Source organism: Lepidochelys kempii, chromosome 18, assembly GCF_965140265.1.
Source record: "Lepidochelys kempii isolate rLepKem1 chromosome 18, rLepKem1.hap2, whole genome shotgun sequence".
In the NCBI taxonomy this organism is placed as follows: domain Eukaryota; kingdom Metazoa; phylum Chordata; order Testudines; family Cheloniidae; genus Lepidochelys; species Lepidochelys kempii.
The window spans coordinates 13,103,130-13,128,226 of record NC_133273.1 but is presented as its reverse complement, the minus strand read 5'-3'; the positions used below and the strand labels follow the sequence as shown (position 1 = coordinate 13,128,226).

Here is a 25,097-nt window from a genome sequence, read left to right as displayed (position 1 = left end):
AGGCATTTCAACAGCAGATGGTATTTTAAGATGCAAGGAGGGTCAATTACAAAGATATTTATTACCTTGTTATACTGAATTGTCTTTTGCGGCTACAACCAGGCCAAGTTATACAGAAAATGTGCTCATCCCAAACACAACACTACTGGAGTCCATGCAGTTCATTAATGGATATGGCCATTTACTTTCCTCCTAATATGTCTTTTCAAAAACACGAGCAAAGGTATCATGTCCCCATATAAAGAATATTCTATTAACTGTTTGCAAACACAGCAACATTATTTATGTGGAGCCTTTCTTTCAAGTGAATGGGAGGTTTGAGTAAAGCAGGTACATCTAGTCTAGAGAGAAACTTTTGCATCACGGCATTTTGATGCTTCCACCGTGATGACGCTGCCATGGCATGTTCCCCCAGAGTGACCCTTACATCATCACAAAACAGGATGTCACACATGGACTCCACAAGCTAGGCTTGCAGGGCACGATCCTGTAAAACCAAAGGTGCAGCAACATTACTCCAGCCACACTGCAAAATGCAGTGCTTGGTTATTCCAGTAGGACAATCACAAATGAAATTGTTAATGTTGGCACTTAAGTAACAATAGTAAGACCACAAAAGGTACCATCCATTGTGATGGCTGGATGAACTGGTGGGAATTCAGACTTTTCTGTGGCATATTTCACTTTGACTGGCTGCAAACTTGCACAACAGCACTTGATTTCATGATCAAAACCCTTCAGAATCAGAAGGGTTGAAAATCCCTTGTTGTGGGGGAGACACACCATAATTCCTGCCTTTTCCTTAAACCCAGTAATTCCTGCCATCTCACTGATAAACACCAATTTAGCACAATTTGAAATACTCAGCTACAACAATAGATACAAATAAAGGCCAAGTTCATTTCCCAAAAGCTTTCTGCTCAGCTGCTGAGCTTCAGGTTCACTGACTGTGTTTCCTTTAAGGTACAGAAACACTTTTCATCTAAGTTTCAGCCACTCCCTGGGGACTCGACCTAACCAGGGAACATCAAAGGACTCTGACTGATCTGCTTCTGTAACTGTGTCCTGCAAAACTTCAGCAGATTACAGCTCATTGAGAGAGGGAAATAAGCAACTCCAGGATGCTGGCTCACACCAGAATTTTTACTGCACAGAAAGAGAAATGAACTTGACAGGTGTGAATGTGCACAGTCTGCAAGCTACAAATGCCCCCTTGAAAGCAAACAATCTGTGAATCTACACATCAGACCCCACGGCTGACACTCTGGATCACCAAAGGGCTTTTTTTTTGCTGCCTGAGAACGGAGTGGGTCTACTGTAAATGACAACAGCGGGCAGGGGAAATTTGATGGAAGTCAGGCACAACCAGAACTGATGAGAGTCACGCTACCTGATAAGAGACTCCAGAATAGCTGGGGTAGGGCCCTTCTGAAACTCCAGCTCTTTGTAGTGTAGGGCCTTAGCATAGGCACGGCATTTGGCAGCTCGTTCCCCCAACAGGACAATTCCATTATCATCTCTTAATGGCAACGGACCCTGGAGAGGAACAGGTCAGAATCAGAAATCAAGTGGGTGTGCAGGAGAGGAGGACAGCATGTAAGGATAACCACCCCCGCCCCACAACAAGGGGCTCTCTTTTACCTTGTCACTGTGCTCCATGAATTCTGCCAGGTTCAGCAGGGTCTGAGTCACCTCTGCAATATCCTGAGAAGTGAGGGCCAACTCAATGCTTCGGATCAGCTCATCCTGTTGGTCTTCATTCAGCTCAGACCAGCAGGAAACGAAGGCAGCATTGAAGAGATCTCTGAGGATGGAGGGAAAACAGGATTAGAGGTAGGAATTAACCATTAACTGTAAAACCAACTTCTGTTCTCCTGCTGTGGGCTGAGCTCCTGTGTTCTGCTATGCGGAAGCCAACATGACGACAAAACTGAGGTCCTGGCCACTTGTGGTCACTGAAGATGCCCTGGCTTTTTTTAAATAAGAGATTTTAACCCTGCCAAATTCCAAACACAGATAACTGCACTATGCCTCTTTCGATTCCCTTTGAAGTTTGATAGATACGGAATTCTTCACTGCCTTTCCTAAGTCATTGTGTAGTACTGCCAGGCACTAAATATCTACTCTGTTCCACCCCAGATGTAATGACATTTCAGTACTACACTCAGTGATTTCCGTACTGTATATAGGCTGAGCGATCTGTCTGTAATGCACTTCAGAACCATGTGGGTGAGAGATACTGTACAAATATAAGGTCATTTGGGAACAGGATTTCAGTCTAACACTTAGAACACAGCTCTTCAGTTCAAATCCCAGCTCTGGCAGTTTCTTTCTGTGGCCTTGGACAAGTCACCTCTTCCTCAGTCTCCCTTCACAGGAGGGAGTTAGGATGCTCATATGTGCTCTGGAGATATATTTGGAGACAATTATTTATTATGAGTGGACCAGAATATTTTAAGTAATTTTACTTTTGTCTTTAGATGAGGAGTGAAAATGAGGATGGAGTCCTTTCTAGTTCAGCAGATTGAGCCTCAGGCCATGGCCCAACAAGAGGTTTTACCAACCCTTTGCACCATCCTAGGATAGAGTTCCACATAAAACTGGCTCTCCAATATGAGGCTTATCACTTGCTGCCTCAGCATTCTGCCTGCTGCTGAAACTATATCAGAGGTTCTGTAGAGAACCAAAGTATTTCTTGGATCATTATGAAGCTTAAAAGCTAGAAGAATCTTGCTGAGGTACTAGAAATCAGAAACCAGACTCACAAGAGAACAGATGATTAAAGCACTGACAAATGCAACCTCAGCCTTCTTTCTGTAGTTGATTCTAAGTGCGGTTATGTGGGGACACACTACAAGAACATATTAAACCTTAAGACTAAAATGCATAACTGGGGAGGCTCGGGCTTTCACTGTCTTAGTACCCTTCCCACAATTAGCTGCTTTATTCATTTTTAATGCAGAGAAAATAGGATATAAAATGAATATAAATAAGTTTATCTTGAAATTCCTGGTATTATCTATATTAAATATTACCTTACATTTACACAGTGCCTTTCAGCACAAAGGTTTCCAACCTGCTTTACGAACCACATGTAGAAAAGTCATTGCAGTTATCACTGGGGGTGGAGGACAGTAACCTGGCAGCCAGCTACTACGCAGCCTGCTGCACAACAGTGAGGGGTGGGAGGTTTTTGGCCAAGCGGAGGGATTCCTGATCTTTGAAAAAGCATGACAGGATGTTTGACACAGAACCTCTGCTTTGAAGATCTAACTCAAGAGGCTCACACACAAGTTGCAGAGAATTTACTTTACCTACCTGAGTGGGACAAAGGGCTGAATAAATGCAGCCAGGATTAAAACATGTGGTTGCAAGGAGTCTTGTTATTCCAAACACTATGCTTAGACCTCAGAACCACAAGAGATCTTAATGGCTTAAGCACTGGCTTTGAAACACTTTATTTTCCTTCTGTGCAGAGTCCTGCAATTCATGCTGGTATGCACAGGAATGAGAAATTCTTGTGTTTATTTCTTCAGCACAAAATACCCAACAAGATTAAATTTAAAAAATAAAATCTTTTAAAGCAATATGATTATAGTGGACTGGAATAGCAGGGGTGTGTCTATCCTTTCTGCTCTGAATACTGTATCTGGGCTCCAGCCTGAACTAGTGAGGCAGGGAGAATGTCCCTTAGTATTTTTACTGGACATGTATTGACATCACGAAGTTATCCCATAGGCTGTGCTCACTACAGAATGGAACTGGGGCATAGCAGGGGTTGCTGCAGGGAGGATTAAGTGCACGGGCAGAGCTCTGTGTGCACGTGGGGTGGGGGGGAAGATGGGGGCACTCTGAGTGGGGCTAGAATAGCAGGGAAATACAAAAGGACAGACCTGAGATGCATTTGCAGAGCTGTAAAGGACACCTGCACAACATTTGCCCACACAGCAAGCCCCAAACTTTTGCCATGCTATCAGCCTTTCCATTACATGCGTGCTACGATTCACTTCTATCACAAAAGCAAAACTAGAAACGAGTGGCACTCTTGTGACAACAGTATCAGGTTCCCGCCCAGTGAAGTGACAATTATGTGCCACAGGGAAGAGACGAACGGGCGGCTGCTCACGAAAACCAAGTCGCCCTAGACCTACTGGTTACAATGCTATTAAATCACAGCAGTTTATTCCACCTTACCTGAGATGCTGGGCTCTACAAACTATTTTCTACTTTCCTGTTTTTCCAGCTTCACTTTTATTTTCCTTCTATTATTCTGGAAAGAGCAGCAGGCAGAATCATATTGAAAATTCTCCTCCCACTCAAGATCGCCCCTTGAGGAGCTGCCAGTCAGGAATGCCAACCATTTTATTCCCCTTCCCCCAGCAGTAGGCAATTCTATGTAAAATTCAGCCGCTTTTATGTGAGTTTCCATTCCCTCACCATTTATTTGGCTTGTGCCTGCTGCTGCAAGCATATTAAGGAGAGGCAGGAAATACAGAATGACTGTACCTGGCCATAGGATTATAGGCCTGAGCCAAGGCCCAGCAAGAGCGCAGGGATGGCGACGAGGAATCTTTCAGTAACTCCAAGCTCAATCGCCGCAGCCATTCCAACCAGTCATCTTTGGAGACTCTTCTTGCTGCTCCCCAGGCCTGAAACACAAAGCAAGACAGCTCAGCTGCTGAGTGCGGTGCCAGGACGTGAGCCCGAAGTAGAGGATAAGAGGCTTCAGCAAGAGAGGTTTCTACTCCATAGCTCTACATCTCATCTGGTACGATCTGTTCTTCCATTCCCTGCTGGGGTTCTCCTTCCACAGGGCCATTTGCAACAATCCAGCCTCACTTCTAAGCAACCCACCCAAAGCATGTTCCCATCACTCATGATAAATGTTTAACAAGCAAGACCTGCAGCCATTCTCTCTCCTTTGCAAAACACACCCAATGTCACATGTCAATGTGAAGCATCAGCTTTGAAATACCTACTAGCGTGTGTCTAGAATTAGAACAGCAGGGTCAGCTTAGCCCCTCATCCTGCTGAGGAGAGGGAGTGTCACAAATACACCCTTTTGAATCTAGCCTCATGATCAAACACTGCTCACGTGACCAATCATAATTGTGCTATTGCCCTCCTAAGAGCAGCTGGAGAACACCCAGTGCAAACACCCAGAGGCTGGCCAAAGTGCTCCAATGCCTCCTGTTGGGAAGAGGTGCCAAGGATAAGCATGATGATTAGTGGAGCGGTAGCCATGAACTTGTCGTAAGTAAAACCCAGTTCCTTCATTGCACTTACTGCTTTAAGCAAAGGGCTACATATCAAAGTCATTATGGTCATTCTTGGCCAATACTTTCCTGCTATTTCCCTCTGAACCAGTCACTATTTAGCTTTGGTCTAAATAGTCTCACATGTACAAATACCTACACACGCATCCATGCACAGAACTGGAAAGCACCACAGGGAGTTCATTTGAACAAGACTAACTCTAACATGGAACAGAGAGCACTTTACAGTTGCCTTTAATAATGGGCTATTCCGAAGGACAGTGAGGGTAGAAAAAAACATTACAATGGAGCTGAAGTAGTTAAATCCAGAAGTAAATGGTAGACCATTCCAAGGCTCACTCCTTAGAATCAAGGAGTCTTGTGAACACTTCAGAGACAGGGAAAGAGCCCTTAGTATTACTACAAGGCCCCTTTCAATCCAGCATCTGAACTGCTCGCAAGACATCCTCTAAAACCAAGAGAGAACCTCAAAGTTGCTTATAAACTCAGAATTCTAAAGGAAGCCCCCTGACACCAGACAAGTCTACTCTTGTGGCTGACAGCTGGCAATGGAAGAGAGCCCTGAAAATGTTCAGATGTTCCAGACATAACTCTTTGATCAAGGAACCGACAGCCCCCAACTTTCTGCAGCAAGCTACTGTGGGAAATCCATAACTTACCTTCTGCAGGTTGATGGTGCTGACATGTAATTTCTTCATAGGCCCTGTTTCCACAGGGCCACTGGTCAGCATCTCTCCCTGGCTGCTTCTCAGCATTCGGTGCTGATAAATCAGGGGATCCTCCTCTTCATCAGCAAGGGTGTAGCCCTGCAATCAATGGCTCAGAATAAAGGCCAGGTGTACCACTATTAAGACCTCCTTTAACGTGCACAGTCCTTCCCTCTCCATCTCTCCCCTCCCACTTTCTGCTCAAGGCTACCAGTCTGCGTGAAAGGAAACTCAAGAAGTTCCCAACTGTTAAGCTACATTTGGGGTAGGGGGATGATCTTTCAGAATAATATATTACATCTTCGGCATCTGTGAGCTCAGGTCATCCCAATCCCATAAGCACTAGCTGCCAAGAAATCTTGGCTCCCAACACTCGAGGGTGGAGAAGCTAAACTCAGTCATATCATTGTGAAATAATACACCACAAACCCAGCCTCTTTTCCCACTGTCTTCCAGTTGTCTCAGTGAGAGCTGCAGAAAGACATTGTGCTAGTGACAGAAGAGGGCATAATAATGGAATTATGTTGAGAAATATGGAGCAGTTCCTGACTTATGAACCATGGGACCTACTGTAGTCAACTGGGATTGGGCGGGAGAATCCTTCCTTGGTCCTAGGGTGGAAATGATGAAGAAGATACATGAGAGAGAAGGAAAGACACCAACTACTATGGTAGATCCCTCCTAGACATTTCAGAGACTTTTCTATGGGGAGCCCAAGTTTTACACGGCAGATAAGTTTTCCAGTTTCAGTCTCAAAATACCCAACTGTATTATGTCTGCTATACAGAACATGGAAACAGTTACTCTGCATGCAACAGCGAGAAGCCTATACGGTGTCTTCTGCTGCAGTAGCTTCAGTACAGAACCCACCTGAATCCAACTCTACACAGATGGCTGCATTCATACAAGCCAGCTCACCTTCACAATCCTGCAGATGAGAACATCATACCGCTGGTGATTTATTCGATGACGCACCAGGACCTTGTTCACCATTGGGATAAAAATCTGGTACTATATGGGAGAAGAAGGAGTCAAAAGCCAGTTAGTCAGTCTCACCAAGACTAAAATATACCCACTGATTTCATCTTCAATTCATTGAGCAGCTAGAAGCAGAATCTGAAAGAGCTTGATTTGAAAAACACATGCTACCAAAAGCTATTGGTGGGGCAGGAAGGGGAGACACTGTAAGGGGCAAACCCACTGCAATACACAATTGTTGACTGGAAAGACTGCAAAACTGGGCATTGTCTCTCTAAAATCGAGGTTGACTACATGTTAAACCCTCCCATTTTAAAGCCATGAAAGAAATTCCCTCCTCTCTGGGAGCTGTCACACTTAAAAAGGAAATTACCTTCTTCCCTAGCTGGAAGACCAGAGAGGACAATGTATCCATGGCAGTTGGCCGTAGCTCAGGGCTTAGATCTAGGGTCCGCACGATGGGGTGAATAATCCGTGAAGCATAATCAGTGAAATCCAGGGATTCTGTCAGGCGGTCCACAGTCTCCAAAGCAGCTCTGAAACCAGAGCAGAAAGAGGGGAGGACTGTTTCATTGATGGCACAGGATAGGAGGAGAAGGCTGATTATAAAGATACAACGGATCTATGTACATATGTCTCAGCCATCAGCAACAATAGAAATAGACATGGCAGTTTAGTGGGCTTTTGGTGACAACACTTGCAAGACTGCTTGAATATGGCAACGACTTAGACAATGGCAGGTGAAAGCTAGGATTTATCAGTGCATCTGAGAAACAGAGCACTAGCACTGAGGCAGTCAACTAAATAAAGTAACAAGTACTACGTGCATCTGATTATCGAAAACCTAGCCTGTAGAGGGACTAATCAGCAATCTGTGCCATGTAGGACCACAGCAGCTACTGAGGAACACAGACGAATGGAGGCAGAGTGGAGGAGAGAGGACAGAGTTGGCAGATACTTACTTGCGAGCCACCAGTGGGACGTCTGGGGCATCAAACAGCTTTACAATGGGAGGTAGTAACAAATGCAGGTAGTCATCCAAGTTAGCTCCAAACAGCTGGATCGCATTCAACAGCTGGAGGGAAAGATGATCCAATACCACCCAGCTTAATAAAGTCATGAAACAGCAACATTTTAAAGTAACCCTATCTCCAGTTAGAAGCTGCTCTGGCACAGAGCATTCACCTGAGCATTGACTGAACCACTTTATCCCACGCTATTACTGCAGTAGGGCTATTCCACCCCTCCTGCTTCAGTGTAGCCAGACGTGGTGCCCATGGGACTATGCTCCTGGACAGGCAGTACCCAACATGTCACCTCACAGGCTGGATCACTCACCTTGACAGAGACGTTGCGTCCTGGGCTACTGTCATGCATGAAGACCCGTAACATGTGAGGAATGAGCTGAGGCAGATAGAGCTTGAACTCGCCCCCAAGAGCCACCACAATTTGCTCAATAAGTAGGATAATTGTGCTCTGTATAGAATTGTTCATGACCCAGAAGTCCTGGAGGAGAAAGATAAAAAAGGTTCTCTATAGCTGAGCTGCATGCAGTACGGGACCAGGAGACAGCATAAGGCTAATGCTAGATACAGTGAAACTTGCAGAGAGAATTTCTCCTCCATTAGGCAACCCCCTGATTTAAGCAACTTAATAAAAAACAAAACACCCAAGCCACCTATTTAACACTGCTTATTACACCAGCTTTAGGGCAACAGGCGAATCATTGGTTACAATCACAATGCTCCAGCTTCCATCCCATGCTGTTCAGCAGTAGTTGGCAAAGCCCAGGCTCAATCCTACCAAAGAAGAGGATGGCACGTACCCTCCACTGGAGTAACACCTCTGAGGCTGGATTAGAAGAAGAAACTATTATTGTAATATTAAGTGAGATTTTATTAATCAATATTTTTCTCCATTCATTAATAATTTCCCTGCCTTTCACAGCTGCAAAGGTTCGTTAATCTCCCCTGATCACTCTTTCTAGGTGGATAGGTACATTGTGACTGTGATATTCCCTCAAGAATGACCCCACCTGCTCAATAAAGGAAAGCAGAATTAACCACCTTCCAGGATACTGGGGTTCAGGCTAAGGGTTGTACTCACTCTCATAAGGGTGACAATTTCATCCATATAGGGTCGAATATGGCTCCTCACAAAAGACACCAACATTCCTAGCTGCTGGAACAGGAACTGAAAGGAAGAGACAGATAAGTGCTCAATGCTGCTGTCCAAATGCCCTCACAAATCAGGGCAAATCTGATTTCAAAGGCTAATCGCAAGCACCTTTAAAAACTAAACAACATGCACATCTATGAATGCTGGAAGTCTGGGGCCAAATTCTCTCTCTCAGCCTCAACCCAGAGTTGGTATTTTTATCCACTGCTGTGAGTATTTAAAACTTTGGATACGCATGCACCAAAGGGATTCTACGCACGCAAATTGATTAGGTGTTTAAACAACAGACTCGCAAGTCTGAACCCAGAGTCTGAAATATCACATCGCTTCATACATTCAGATCTGGAGGCTGCTTCCGAAAATGTAGCCCCAATCTCTTGCCCCTGACTACTGGCCAAACTCACCCACATTTTAAGATACTTTGCTCTATATTCTCTCTCTCTCCCCACAGAGGCATATTGGTGGAATATTACAGGACAGATTGCAGTACTTGCCAGGTTAACAGTTCATTAGAAAGATGGCTAATTGTATCCTGGGAGTATTGTGACCTAGACCATTCTACGGTACATTTGCTGTGTCTGGTTCATGATTCACTTTGATCAAGCAAAACAAAATCATGCGCAACTATCCACTGTAACGATTTTACTTTTGAGTTTGGTGTGAAATAACGTAACAATTTGGGTGAGCACCCCTGGTCCACAAATGCTTATTTAAAACCAAAACAAAAAAACCAATAACATTTGTATCATTTTCTATTACGTTTCACAACGTAAAACTTGTGGCGTAGATTGTAATTGGTGTTCGTAGCAAATACAGGTCAATGTGCTCCAAATCACAAGTGGAGCTCAGAAGAATAGATTATGGGGTTTAATGAAAATCAGGTAAGTGGACAAGGGATAAAAACCAGCCTCTTTGGCTAGGGCAACACATACATGTTTACTGAAAAATAACCCAGAGGTCTTGTAGAGTTGCAAGAGGATGTTTACATACAGTGCAGGGAACTGCCTTGTTTGTGCTTTGTACCCACCTCAGCTCTTCTCCCCAGTACACTTTCACCATCTTCTTTTACCTGAAAATTTTTAAAGAGAGTGTGCAAAACTGCAGAGCTTTCAAGCAAGTTAGGTCAGTCATGTCTAGGCACTCGGCAACCCCAGAGCGCTAGGGTTTTTCATTCCAATCTGAGCAGTAATTCAGTCTGGTAGAGGACTGCCAGTGGTGACTGTGGTTCTGTAGCAGGAATGGGGGTAATTCTGTTGCTCCCATCCCACATGTAAAACACAGTTCCAGTATCTCATGCAAGTTCCCCATTACATACACTCTTGAGGAGGAGCCAGCCATTTTAGGTCAGATGCAGCTGAGGCCCATTCTTCTGATTCAATTTTACATTTAAGTGAAAATTGCTAGTTAAATGAGAAAGAAGTGAGGTGCTGTGGAATCACTGTCCACTCAGCTGTGAATGTCAAGTGACTGCAGCAAGTCAAATTCCTTGCACAGGAGGATGAAAGCACACCGCTTTGCTAGAGGTTTAAGACGCTACATGCAACATGTAAAGACACACTATGCAGCAGGGCATAAAACTGCAGAGGCCACTGAAAGCTGTGGGACTTGCACAGGATGGCTTAAGAAAGAAGCAGAACTGAGAGCTGGCCATTTTTGGGGGGGTGGTGGAATGTTTGGTAGCAGATGTTTCAATGGAGAGGGAGAATGTTCTGATCAATGCCCAGAGGAGAGAGAAAGCAAAGCTGGTAGCTCACTTTCGCAGCATGCTTGGCAGCAACACTCAGTGCAGGAGCACCCAAAGCCAGTCACATTCTCTTTACAATGGATTCTTGTTTTGGGAAGGGGGAGCAAATTCCTAGCACTCACCTCTCGGATGGCACCATCACAAACCCGAATTACATTGAGAAACGTTGGCATGACCTGGGGCAGGAACTGCACACACTTCAGCCCGAGGGATTTGAAAATAAAGGTGATGGCTTGGACGACCATAGTGTGATGGTGGGACAAGGACTGGTCTCGGAAGATTCTCATCAGGGCTACCATGGAGACAGCAGGGTAGAACTCATCCAGAGGGAGGTTTCCCATGTTCACTAACATCTCACTGGTGCTGTAATCAGCTGGGAAAAGGTAAGGAAGAGTCACTTACATGTGTACACACAATACACACCAATGCTGCACTTCAGACACAGCTGGCTAATGGGGGGGAAAAGAGGAATTTACATTAACAACATGCTCAGAGGAGATGACCAGTCCGTGGGAACTTAAACCAAAGCCCTGAGACCCTGAAAGTTGTATTCCTAAATTTAGAGGACAGAAAAAAACTTGGCTGCATGGATATCTCAATTTTTGCACCAAAAGAATAAGAGAAGGGGAGGGGCATCTTTAAGACATTGCACCCCAATCTGCCCACTGCACTTGCTTCTTTGCTGAGACTCTGTTTATAGAAAGAGCCCAGAAGCTTTCAGGGTAGGAACAGGTGGAAGAGGAGAGGTATGATCTCCAGAGTATTGGCCCCTACAGAGCCTGGACACTTCTTCCATGCATGGGGTAATGTTGCTAAACAGTCAGAGGGGAACCCAGGCAATGGTATTGCAGACGTGCTACTGAGGAAGACAGAACGGTATAGCAACACCGACTTGGCTCACTGCAGAAGAAATCCCCAGGATTCTGTCAGGTCACCAGGATTTATGGGGTTGGGTAGAGGCACAGCTCCAAGATTAACAGTCCCCTCTCTCCAAAATTTCTTCTGTCACAAGAGCTTGGGGGAAACAGGTGAAATGAGCAGAGTTTTCCTGCTCCCCTCCCATGCTCTTTGTGCAGGAGAGGGGAGTCTGCCCCCAGAAAACTAAAAGCTATCACTAACCATACAGCTTTAACACTCGTGGTTCTGGCCTAGCTACCGGTCATCCTTCTCAGCTGCAGTTCTTCAACACAACAACAAGAGCTAAGACTAGTGTCTCAACAATAACACGATCTGCCCTTTGATTGCTCGTTACACCACTGCTCGTCCCTGGTGGCCACCTAAGAGGAAAATTCATGATCCCACTCTGCTTTTGTAAAAAAATGAAGGGACAACTCTGCCATTTTGGCCAACGTTCCTCTCCTAGGGACACACTTACTCATGCCCAAAGGTGTGAGTGCGCCAGAGCCTAGCACATGTCACCTAAGACGTTTGCCTCCATGGCTGGATGCACTGCAGTGACTGACCGTCTGACTTTGTAAATCACTTTTAAATAGCTGGAGCATGACAGACACTGGCTCTCACATCCCATTTATATAATATTCTGCAATACAAACCTCTCCTGGGAATAAGCTACATTTGATTGATTGCCTCTTCCTCTCTCTCTTTAAAGATGAAACATTCCCTTCCTTCTTTTCCCATCTAATCAGGTATTTAAAATATGGTAAGCAGTATGCTAATTTGTAGCTATCGGGTAAAATTTTCTCAAGTGCCTCAGTCCCATTTTCAAATGTGGCATTAACATTCAGAGGGATTTAGGCTCATAAGTCATTTGGGACTTGTCTACACTTGGAAATTTACCAAGAGAACTATTCTGGAATATGAGCGTATCCACACAGAGTTACTCTGGAATAGGTACTTTGGTAAATTTCCAAGTGTAGACAAACCCTAAGGGCCTTTTGAAAATTTACTCAAACGTCTGTATCACCATATATCGCTCTACTACAAAGAAACCACATTCCGTTTGCACTCTCATCCCTCTCTGTTTGTATTAGTATTTGGAAACGAATTTAAATGGTATTTTTTATTCCATACCTAGACTTCATTCACACTAGTGGAAATCCAGCAGAGCGCCACTGAATTCTTTGGATTTCATAAAAGAAAACCTTGCCAATGGCTGAGTGGACATGTCAATAGAACTATTTCCATCCCGGGTGTTTATTTTTTACCTGTAACTTAATGTAAAGTCAGTTATAGTGAATTTCACATCTGGAGATGCTCATAATCTGGCTACTTATTTTTGTTCTGTTCTCTTATTTTGTTTATAGTGAAATTCATGCACACACACACAAATCAGTTTCACAGCTGAACCCAGGGAGCTTTTTACTGCCTTACAAGATGCTATATTGAAAGTGCTTAGAAATCTATTTGAATTCAGGGACAGTTTATCACGCTCCATCTGGTATTATATTTTTTATTGTAACAGTTGAAAGTGCCAATAAAAATTCCTACTAAAACCAAAGTACTGTGACGCCAGTTTGATGGTTTCATTTAAGCAAACACCTGGCAAACAGCTGCCTGTCTATGTCCCCGCACCATCGCCAAGCAATTCAGGATAATTGCTCTCTGTTCAGGAAATGGGTACACAACATGGGTAACTGCAGACAGGGAGCGAGGGACGTGGGCAGAACTTTGTGCTGAAGCAACCACATGAACTTCTACTTACGTTAGCACCAAAATTCAATGATAAAAGTAAGGGGGTAAAACTACTGATATCCTCAGTTGTAGGAGTTTGACATACTCCATGGACACCTACTTGGAAAGTGTTTTGGTTAGATGGTTTCAGCATTTTATTTTGATTGCAAGCTCCGCAGGGCAGAGGGCTGTGTAATTTGTCTGTCAGACACCATGCACCCCCAGGGAGTTACAGAAATAAAGGCCTAAAGCACTCAACTGTGCAATAGACAGTAAAGCCTGTGCTCCTGAAACAAAGCTCATTCTAGTGCAAGAATACGTAATGGAACAGGTTAGAAGGTACTTTGAGAGAGAAAAACTAGGTTTAAGCTGGTAATTGTTTAAAAAGTCTTTCTGGTTGATCTTCATTCTCAGAATAAAACCACTGTATTCTGCATTCCCTTGAAAAGGAGAGAAGGGGAACGGGGAGAACTTTCAAAGGAGTCAAACAGTTCTTGGGGAGTGGTGCTGTGACCTTGTAGACAAGCAGTCCTAGGTAAACCCTGTCAACTAAATGTAACATTTTTAAGGGGACACCATCAGCTTAAACAATTCCCCACACATTTGCCTGAAATTTATAGACTATTGCTGCAAGTAGCACCCAAGATCATTACAGATAAAAAATTAGAGGAGATTTTTCTCTATTGGTCATTTTATTGCACATTTGACCACATCATGTGTATTCAGATTTCCCCTATATAGGCAGTCTCCCATTTCCGTTAGCCTTTCACACAGCAACAGGGAAGAGAAAGACATTTTATAAGACAGGAAGGTGCAATTGTAAAACCTCAAAAATTGGCAGGGAGATATGTGACAGGTGAATTTGACTTTCACCTCTAATTCTAGTCAACAGGAACCCTCTAGTATCAACAAGTTAAAAAAAGGAGCTTGGCATGGAACCCTCAAAGTATTTTCTGTTTCATGCATACGAATGCTAATACTGTGTGCTTTCCATCCATAGATCTCTACGCATGTCACAAATGCAGGTCAGTATCATTAGCTCTTTTTTAACAAATGATGAAAGAGGTATTGAGATGTGACTCACCTGAAGTCTCAAAGGCAGAGCTGTGGAAAAAACTAAGGTCTCTTGACACTCTGTCCTATGCCCTGGCTACAGATAATGCTGCCTTTTCGTAGCTTAAGTCATTTCATTTTTGAGTGAAAATCCTGGTTATGTGTAAAGCCCATGGAGTTTTTGGGAAACACTATTGGTTAGTATCCATCTAGCCCACCTCTCAGTACTGAGGAAACCACCAAGATGCTGTATTACGTCACTTTCATCTTTAGTTCCTGTGCGGGATGTAAAAACCAAGGACCCTTTCAAACTAAACAGTGCAGGGTGCACACTCTTTCCCCAGTCTCCCTCTGCTTACAAGAATCCTGGCTGGATTTAGACTCCGACAGGCTGACAGCCGAAGCGTCTCGTGACTGGTCAATCATGCCAATATTCACTTTGTGCTTGTAAGGGTCCAAAGCCCCCAACAGTCCCAGTACACGGATAGCCTAGCAAGGGAGAAAAATCAAAAAAGAGAAGGCATGTCAAGGCATATCACCCATGCTAAGATCAAAACATTAAATGAAGCCTGAACCCAGGGCTCTGGGTAGCTGGAGGAGGGAAGGGGAAGAAGATCGGGTGGTGGGAGAGACAGTCCCATCATATTCCAAATAGAGTGTACTGATTCTTCCCATCCACTGAAGTGAGCAACTTAACTAGCTTCCATTCACAGCCCCTTTAGAGTCCTGCCCATTATGCCAAACTATTCCTCAATCAACCCCAACAACAAATCAGTCGTTCGTTCAGAAGGTTAGCATGACTGACCTCGCCTTCTCATGGAAGTATGCAGAAGAAGCTGCCACTGGGAAGTGAGCTTTGAGTTCCTACCTCTCTCCGAGTGCCCTGGTTCTGCTCGGTCTTCAAGAAATTCAGCAGCACATCCAGCAAGGTTGGGTATTTCCTGTACGGCTCCACCACATAACCCGTGCTGGCCACCAGTTGTCCCAGCGTCCACAGAGCCACCTGGAACAAATATAGCCCCAAATGGTTAGTTATGACCAGGCCAAGCAGCAAGTTACTAGTTGTCCTGTCACACCAGAGTCATTTTTCTTCTTTTAAAACATCTCAACTTCTGATTGCCTTCCATAGGCCTTGACACTGGAAGCCTCCACAAACAGGGTCTCTTTGTTAAGGGAAGGTGAAAAGTCAATTAACACCTGGCAACCTACAAACCTCAGGCTTATACAACACACACCACACCACTTGGAGATATGACGTTTTTCTCCATCTCCTTCAGTCAGTGTTGGAAACGTCTCTGCAGCACTGAGCCTGATGCCAGTGTCTTCCACAAAAACTACTGACCTACGCTGGGTTCTCCAGCCATGGGGCAGAACACCCTGGTCACGAGACAGAGTGGCACTACAATTTCCATCAAGAACGGACTCGGCGCTCCAGGAGAGACTGATATTCTGAGCGAACGGTTTTTAGTAGCTCTCATTGCGCGCACTGACATTTTACTGTATGCTTCTGGTCACAGAGGACAGCATGGCTTAGGGCAGGTGTCATATACGCACCTGTCTTTTCGCCAGCAAGGAGGAGTCCTGGAGCATGTCCATGATTATGATGAAGAGCTCATCCACCCACTTCCTCATCTCCAGCCCACTGACCTGTAGACAGAGGAAGGAAGGGCTCTCATCTAGAACGGTTACAGGATTAGGCAGCAATGATAATGCCTCCACATAAAGCTGCAATACCCTTACCTGTGCCAGCTCCCCTATGGTGGCCAAGACATTATTAATCACCCCTGGATTTGGATCTGGGTCAGGATCTTTCAGTTTCACAATCAATGCCTGTTTGATGACATACAAAAAGTTAGACTCCTCTGAGAAACTTCTCCCCCCTGCCCTGCACTGAGCAATCTCTTCCCTGACTCCTGCACTGGAAATGCCAGTAAGACAAAGCCCTTAACAGATGCTCATCGGTGCCAACGTATGTTTCAAAGATTTACAACATATTTCTATTACACCTTTCGGGTTTCTGCACATCCAATGTCTATCCAGATCAAGCAGCTGCACACACTCAGGATTGTAGTAGGGACCACACTCCGGGTTGTAGTAGGGACCACACTCCAGTCTGGTTATTATGCCATTACAGAGCAATGAAAATGGTGCTGCTCATGGTCACAGTTATTGTGTGATACACCTGTGTGCCAAAAGATCTCCTCCACCTAAAGTCAGCAGGAATTTGAAGAAGGCCCTACCTTAAGGATGGGCTCCATATACGGACGAATGAGTCGTGGGGCATTGGAAACCAAGTGACCCAACATCCTGGCGCTCTGCTCCTTTATTCTGCCAACACCACTGTGTTCCAGCTCCGTCAGGATCTGCACAAAGGACAAACCAGATGCATTCAAGCAGAGCGAAGGCTGGAGAGCCAGCGTTTCCACATAAGGCAGCAAACAACGGAAGAGAGCAAAATAACAAGACTGATCCCATCCTCCTCCACAACTCAAGTGTCAAATGAGAAAGCAATCTCAGAAGCTGTATACACGGGATCAGCCAAAGGTGCCCAAATGAGGCCATGGCTAATTTGCATAAAATGGAATGGAGTGCAACCAGACCCAACCCTAATGGGGAGGGAAAGCCTGTGGGATTATACTCTTGGGCATGTGATACTACACCTCAGTCCGAACAGAAGGCCCCTCCACTCAAGGCAAAAAGCGTTGCCCATGCTGGGACCTGAAGTTACTACTGTCCTCTCCACCCTAACATGGAAGTTGGTGACTGCAAACCGCATAGAATTCTGAGGGCCGCTGGTGCAAATAAATAAAATGAAGATGTCAACACTCACTAGGAAAGCATTGTCTTAGAAGTATCAAGCTGGGTTATTAATGGCCTTCCAGAAAGGGAGACCAACACTGCACTGCAGCTGTTCTAGAGCTGGACAGTCTGAATTCTTTAATGCCACCATCCCCACCTCAGTTAATAAGGACTCCATCCCCATCCTTAGCTCCCTGTCTCTGTTACCTGTATTAACATCTTGCGCAGGAAAGGCATGACAAAGGCAGGGTTCATGCTGCTCAGCCGGCCCACGGTGCAGATAGCCAGCTCTCGGATTTCAAACACCTGATCGTTCAGGGCCACAAAGAGAGCCTGCAGATTTTCTGCCTGGGCAAGATGGGCATCAAACCTCTCATCCAAGGAGGCCAACACACAGTAACGGATATCGGGGTCTGCAAGAGCATGATCACTTGTCTTCGCTCATGTTCAACTGCTGTTCTGACACAATCTTGACAGACACACTAAATTACATACCACCTTCTTTCACCGGAGAGCTACTGTTAATGAACAATCCTGCCAAAACCTTGGAGCATGTGTACAAGGACCCCAATGAGCGAGACCCCTGAAGAATCTACCCAATGGTGTCTCACTATTACTCTGTGCTGCCAAACAAGACACCCAGGTTTCATGTCCAAGACAGTCTGTTGCTCCTAAAGCTAGTGTGACTGGAAGCACCATGGAGAAAGGGCAAAGCAGCCCCAGGTGACCACTCAGGTGACCATTCAGCCATTAACAGAATCCACCCAGTAAAAGGGGAAAAAGAGAGTGAGGTTCAACAAAAGGAGCTGGTCCCTCCTGAGTAATAACAATTGAGACTGTGATGTGGGACAGGCTCATACAACAAGGCAAGAGGCGGGAGTGAAATTCTGAGGCCTCCACCTAGAACAGAGAATCTCTGGGGTTACATCACTCTGCACTTGCTCTCTGCTAATACTCCCAAATCTGGGGATGGATTCAGAGGTCTGGAATCCATTTTATTTAGAAAAAGCGATTGCCTGGGTTATCGGAAAACAAGCCTGAACACAACCACAACCCTCTGTCCAGGCTCAGACAGCTGTATAGTGGCTAACCCAACACATTACCTGGGTCTGTTATCCCAACCACGAGCAGTTTGCTGAGAACGTCTGCCACCACCTGCACTGCAGTCTGGCTGACCACATGGGCATGACCACTGATCAAGTGGATGGAGGGCGTGAGAAGGCGAGAGCAGGTGCGGGCCGCCTCCATCCGGATCTCCTTGTGCTCACTGTTCAGGAAGTGATCCGCACAGTGCCGGACAAACTGGGTCAGAGAATGGCCTGGATGGGAGTGGGGAAAAGAGAGATTGGTTCTCACACAGGTTTACACCTCAGAGATTGGACTTTCCAGGGATACAAACATGGAGCTGCAGACTGAGTGTGAGGGACACAGTTACTGTTGGGTTTAAAGTCTCTCCTCCTGTAACAGAAGCAGCTGTGTAGATGGAGTCAGCCAGAGCATGAGCTAGGTCAGCTCTTCTCTTCTGTGCCAGCTAGGGAAAAGGCAAGTCCTTCCTTAGATGCTTTTAAATCCATTTCTGGATTGTAATTCTAATTACAGTATATACATATTTTTGTTACTGCACACCCTCAACAGGTGACGCTTTCCAGAAGACTCCCAAAACTCTGCAGTGAATTCAGGTGTGGGAACATACGCAGGCCATGGATATTGTTCTGCAACCTTAATTACAGCGTCCGTAGCCTGCAGCGACAATACTGACATGCACGCTTTCTGGGAGAGCCCTAACGCCTCTCACATCCACCCTGCTGCTTGCTTCACACCTTACCTTCGAACTCGAAGCTGCCCAGTGTGCGCAGGGCGAGGGTGATGCTGCCCACGTCGCTGGCCTCAGGGATGTTGGTGAGGCTGGGAGAGGCCAGCTGATGGGCAAGGCCCTTGGGCATGCCTGGGTGCCGGAGAGGTTTGTGCATTAGAACGAGAGAGAGCATTTTCAGCAGTCCGTCCTGGATGTCCTTCTTCAGCTGGGGGATCTGGCGACTCAAGTCATAGAGCACAGCGGTCAGAGCAGGGCTGAGGGTGATAAGCAGGCAGACACTCATTAGGACAGGAACAAGAATAGTTTCATGTTTTGGCTTCTCATTCATGACTGTAACTTTGCCCATGAAAGCATCACCTGGGGTGTTTATAATGTCACAGCAACACCAACTATCGCAGCACAGCTGCCTTCGTGCTAACACCAGAGCTAACAAACCAACTGCTTGGATTCTAGCCCACACTGTTGTGTTAGGCGGTACCAGGAATTATCTGCATGGTGAAACTCTAGAGGAGAGTCGTGCAAGGCACTCTGCATTGGGCTACCTTTGAACACTGCTCTGATGTTTCACAGAGAGCAGAATGCAGCTGCAGGTTTATTTTAGTAGCACCTGCTGTGTTGGGTGCCTCATTCCTATACTCTGTAGGCAAAGGCTACCAATTCACGTCCAGGAGTTCACTTTAGTCTATGAAGCACTGTGCAACCTGGGAGCTAGCTGTTTGAAAGACTGCTTTTATCCGTATCCGCCATCCTGGCTGAGGGGAGATAAGCTGGGACACTTGTGTTAGGAGTCCCCAGATATGAACTCTGAAGGTGGGGGAAGGCTAGAGGTAGGATAGTCAGACGTCGAATTCACTTCCCCTGTGGGTCTGACACAGCTGGAATGCGTTGGCCTTCAAGGTTTTCCTGTTTGCCCACGTTTTTGCCTAAAAGGAGTGTGAGTGCTGGGAAGCAGGGGAGTCTGCTCTTGACTTTGCTTGGACTAGTTATTTTATAGAGCAATTCTTTACATGATGACACGTTCTCAGAACCCAAGAGACATCTCACACTGAAGACAAATTGTGGCTTGTTGCCTTCTCAGAGGACTAACCTCCTCCCAGCAGAATGTGTACGCACTGACAGTGGTGGAGGAGTCGAGCTGGCAGCTCCAGGCATGGCATGGGAAGCTCAGCACAGCAATGCACGCACATGCTGAATTTCAAATGCTGGCCCTGACTTCCAGACATGGGTAAGTGCTGAGCTTGAATAACCAGAGCAGCAGAAAGACACATATATCCATTTTACACACCTAAGTGTAACCATGGCTGGATTTGGTCACGGGATAAAATTACCCGTGTTTGAAAATCGTGTCTTTTCTGGTATGTTTCACTTTTGAGGGGAGTGTGCGAATTAGCTGACTCGAATGCACACCCTCACCCCAGCTGCCATCCCAAGAGCTGAAGGATTCCTTCTCAAGAAAAGGGAATAGCTTCTGGCGTATTTATACTCCATAAGAAGTTGGTTTTTTGGCTCCTTGGATCTAAAGATTAGTTCTCACCCCTTATCTCAAAAAGAATTAAATTAGTAACACCCCAGTGTTATTTTCATCCTGGTATTTGGCTTCTCAATGGCATGGGTGGAATGTCTTAGGAATTTCCCTAAAGCAGGACACTCAGGGAACTATTTCCTGCAACTCAGGAAGGCAGACAACAATATAGTGTTTGCTAAGGGAAAGCATTTGACAGGCTTTTCTCTGAGGCTGATTAAGAAATCTGCCTGCTGGAGTTTCATAACTCACTTTTATACATACAGTGATCACTGTTGCTCATGGCCAACAATGCCACCCAGTGGCTAATGGAAAAACTCCCTAACATATCTTATATCTACCTCAGTCCCACGGCCAACATGGGTTCCAGAAGCTCTTTGATGTCCTGCTGGATGCAGGGTCCCATAGCTCGTGCCAGCATGCTGATGCAGGTGAAGACTGTAGCATCCACCTGCATGGACTTCTGCCTCCTGAAAACAGACACCATAAGAGCTATTTATCTCAGAGTGCAATCCTGCGTATCTCTTCAACCCTCTCACTTATCAAAGTCTCATGGGAACACCTATCAGTTTAATAAGCTGTCACACCCAAAATTGCATGATCAGCAGGTGTCTATCCAAGATCCTCTCTAACCTTCACACACTCACTTGTGGGCAAAATCTTTTGGTGGGAGTGCTGCTTTGATGATTTCAAGGACCTTGGACAAGTAGGCCTGGAACTCAGACCTCACGGCCACAGAAAGCAATCCCAAGGCTTGGAAGGCTGCTGTTCGTTCCTTCTCCTTCTTCACACAGCTCAGGATGTGGTTCATTGTGTCCGGAAGGTATTGATCAGCTGATCACAGGAGCAGAACAAGACAATCAATGAGTTCATTTGGCCTCATAGAGGGAAGCAAACTTTGAGATTATGAGAAACCAAATTCCTAGTGGCCTGTGTGGCTAAAAGCTCAGTCGTCCCTTTCATACGGTCCCCACTACAGAAACAGTGTAAGAGAGAACCTGGCAATAGTCATTAAAAGACGCTTCCCGTAAGCAAGATTCCAAGGAGTTTATTACTTGTTACTGCAGTGACCGACTAGGATTTGGAGGTGAAGAGAGACACTAATAAAGCTTTAAGGTAAGTCCAGTTAGAGCCATATTGACAGTGCTCCTCCAACTCCAACTACTTTGGTTGTTCTCAGCACTTTGAGTGATTCAACTTTTGAAAGGCCAGCTGGGATTTTCTGTCATCCACAGACGGGAAATCCAGATTGGACGTGGCTGGTAACTGGGATATAAGTGAAGGGAGGAAGAGGGTACAGATCAGCACGGAACATGGCATGCTGAGGGTGCATGAAAATGAGGTACTGTTTTGATTAAGGCCCTCAACATGGAGTCCAGGCAAGGGCTTTCACTCTGCCAGCTTTACAAAGCAGCAAGCTCCCACCGGATACCAAGGACTACTATCCAGAGGACAGTAACTCTCACTACTTAAAGTAGGAATCAAAGTGCCTGTCTGTACAATGCCAAACACCAGGATTTCTGCTGCTGCATTACCTGTACATAGGTCAACGGGACCACGTGAGCTAGAACCTCCCCAACTCACCTTCAGCTGCACCCCCAGCTAAAGCCCAGCTGCAAGACCCCTCACCTGTGAAGGCAGAAGGCCGGAAAGCAGCCAGCCGTGGCAGTAAATTGAGGATTGTCATCTGGATCAAAGAGTTCTTGCTGGTTCTGCACTTCAAAACCCAGAGGCACACCTGAAACCAGAGGGGTTGGGCTTTAAAGGGTGCCCTGTCATCCTTGCCATGTGGAGATCGCAAGGTTTTCCACTGTCATTCTGCTGCATCACTCCTCAGGAAGGGTTATAATTATACCTGTGCCACAGAGGACTACACTGAGGCACAGAGAAGTTAAGTAGATCACTCCAGGACACACAGGAAACCAGCATCAGAGCCAGGAATATAGTTAATGGGTTGTAACCATGAACCAACTATTGGGCCATATTGCCTCCCAGCAAAGGGAATGGAAGGAAGTCACACTAAGAGTCTGGCCTCTCTGCAGGGGATTTGGGGAGGCCGCTAGAGAAAAGCCCACAGCTCACCTGATCAAACTTCTCCTCCATCAGATCCCGACAACATCGACTCTCAACCAACGTTGACTTTGCTGGGACAGGCGAGGCTCCAAACCCCATGATTCCTTGATGGGGGCTGTACCCCAGGAGCCCCACCAAGGCGTTCGACTGTGGGGGCTGTACAGACTGGAAGCTGGTGAAAGGGGTGATGTGCCGAGGCTTTGTACCGAAGCCCAGCAGGTCTTTGCAGTATTTGTCGTGCACCATCTGCTGCTGCGTGATCTCCTCCATCTCCTCTCTAAGGCGCTGGGCACAGAAAAAAAACACTTTCAAAGGCAGTTAAACAGAAGAGGACACACACAACAAACAAACTCATGGACCCCACACCAAGGGGGCTGTCTAGCACGGACTGAACTGCAAACCAGACGTGACATCCAGGGACCTTCCATGCAATAGATTTTCCTGCCAAGTGGCCAGCAGTGACGCAGCATGGGCAAAGAATTCTCTTTTTGGCTTCAGAGTGGGAAAGAATCAGGGTCACGCAGTGAAAGTCACTGAACAAGGCAGGCTAGGTATGGCAGTGGCCCTAACTCTCATGGGAAATGCTGTTCCCTTTGGTTGAGAAGACAGTGGATGCAGGGTTGGAAGTGGTGGGGATAGCCTAGATGATGTCTCGAGGTCCCTTCTAGCCCTACAGTTCTGTAATTCTGTGAATTCACAGTCTAGCAGGAGTGTGCTGAGTTTCACACGATTAAACAGTACTGGGCACTAACCTGACCCTCACTTCCAACACATTCAACCACTTCCTATGAACCCACCAGTCCCTACAAAAACACCTTCATTTCAAATTTAATTGGTGCCAAGTTACTGCTTAAATTAAACACTCCATATAAGGTTAGAACCTATCAGGCGACCATCCTATAGCACACACATAGAACAGATAGTGAGGTATCTGTCCTACCACATACGGTCACAGGGCACAGCATAACGCAAGAAAGGTTTGAAGCTACAACTGGGAAAAGATTGTGGAGGAGTAATTGAAACTAAAGAGGGAGAGAGACCTATTCACGCACCTTGTCCATCCCAAGGGACGGAGGCAGAATTGTTCCCTGAAGGACATTCTCTAGTGCTTTTTCTAATCTAATTTTAAAAGTCCCAAGCAATTGGGTTTTCACCCTTTCTTTTCCCTTGGGAGACTGCCCAACCTCTCATTTAATTTACTGCCAGGAAGTGTTCCCACTTTCTCTGGCTATACCCTCCTATAACACCCTGCACAATTCCTCTCTTTCCTTTGTGCTTATATCCCACAAATATCTGTACTTGCTGCCCTACACATCCAGTTGTCTCTTAAAGCTATTTAATGTCACTTTCCATCATGAATGAACCCTCCTGTCCCTAAACATTTGTTACTGTTCGACTAATTCCCTTCACTTTGCCACTGTGTTTGTGACAATGAAATGCCCTAGACCCCAGTTGCTTGTGAACTTCTCCAGCTCGATCAACCCATTTCCAACCCAAGTGGATTAGTCGCATCTGCCCCACTTTATTAAACTGAATGAGGAGACACCTCCGTTCAGCCAACCATAGCACCAGACTGGTTGCCATCTTGATAAGTTACTCACCTCGCCCTCCATGCTGCTGATTCTCACTAATTCATTGAGGATCAGTAAGGCACCATGGATTCGGTCGTCACGATTCATACCCTTCTCCTTGGCCAAAGTCTCATCAAAACCTCTCTCTGCCTCTTCGTATGTGTGCTGAAGATAGATAATAGCAGCCTTAACAGAGACCAAGTCCCCCACCAATGTAGAACAAGGGAATACAGCAAGTCAGTAGTTACTGGGAGCCCATAAGTCCCAGGAACGGCTAAAACCTCAGCTGATCGACACTAGAATGGAGCGCTGGATAGTTCTGACCCAGTCTACTCTGGCAACCAACCTGTTTTCAACAGAAGGAGTGGACAAGGAGACCTGCATCTTCCATCCTCTCTTAAAAGCACACCATTACCACAGTGCACATGGGGATTATGTGAAATGTGTGTTGAGGCCTTTCAGTACTTAGCACCCTGGTCATGTTGCCAGTATAACGTGTGCTCAGGTCTCACTGTGTCAAAGTAGTTTGATCGCATTGTTCAAGCCTCACCTGTGGATTTAGAACTCCACACTGTCAAATAAGAACAACCCCTGGCTGCAGTGTTGTAACCTTGCCATTGCTGACGGGCTCTTTGATCACTGATGCTGAAGATACTTTGAGGTAGCAGAACCTAGAAAATCTGCATGTGTCCTAACTACTGAGCATTCTGTTCTACTCTTGGCAACAAGTTACAGAAAGTACAGTAGAT

At 45.8% G+C, this 25,097-nt stretch overlaps 1 protein-coding gene across 3 annotated transcripts in view; it reads right to left on the bottom strand.

Annotated features, from left to right (window-relative positions):
* MTOR (mechanistic target of rapamycin kinase) overlaps positions 1-25,097 on the bottom strand; it is a 106,030-nt gene that overhangs the window by 76,393 nt on the left and 4,540 nt on the right. The window contains exons 6-29 of one of the 3 annotated variants that reach the window (XM_073316890.1): positions 24,379-24,513; positions 22,787-23,062; positions 22,334-22,442; positions 21,352-21,538; positions 21,046-21,174; positions 19,192-19,436; positions 18,470-18,685; positions 17,574-17,779; positions 16,808-16,930; positions 16,308-16,397; positions 16,122-16,214; positions 15,436-15,570; positions 14,927-15,056; positions 11,006-11,256; positions 10,167-10,208; positions 9,068-9,154; positions 8,300-8,467; positions 7,924-8,036; positions 7,335-7,497; positions 6,902-6,994; positions 5,936-6,082; positions 4,507-4,649; positions 1,642-1,804; positions 1,391-1,536 (exon numbers count right to left, since the gene is read on the bottom strand). In XM_073316890.1, coding sequence (XP_073172991.1) covers positions 1,391-1,536; positions 1,642-1,804; positions 4,507-4,649; positions 5,936-6,082; positions 6,902-6,994; positions 7,335-7,497; positions 7,924-8,036; positions 8,300-8,467; positions 9,068-9,154; positions 10,167-10,208; positions 11,006-11,256; positions 14,927-15,056; positions 15,436-15,570; positions 16,122-16,214; positions 16,308-16,397; positions 16,808-16,930; positions 17,574-17,779; positions 18,470-18,685; positions 19,192-19,436; positions 21,046-21,174; positions 21,352-21,538; positions 22,334-22,442; positions 22,787-23,062; positions 24,379-24,513 — 3,590 coding nt within the window. Of the gene's footprint in view, positions 1-1,390; positions 1,537-1,641; positions 1,805-4,506; positions 4,650-5,935; positions 6,083-6,901; positions 6,995-7,334; positions 7,498-7,923; positions 8,037-8,299; positions 8,468-9,067; positions 9,155-10,166; positions 10,209-11,005; positions 11,257-14,926; positions 15,057-15,435; positions 15,571-16,121; positions 16,215-16,307; positions 16,398-16,807; positions 16,931-17,573; positions 17,780-18,469; positions 18,686-19,191; positions 19,437-21,045; positions 21,175-21,351; positions 21,539-22,333; positions 22,443-22,786; positions 23,083-24,378; positions 24,514-25,097 lie in introns of those variants that run through there. The other 2 variants (XM_073316892.1, XM_073316891.1) reach the window with 2 other exon arrangements.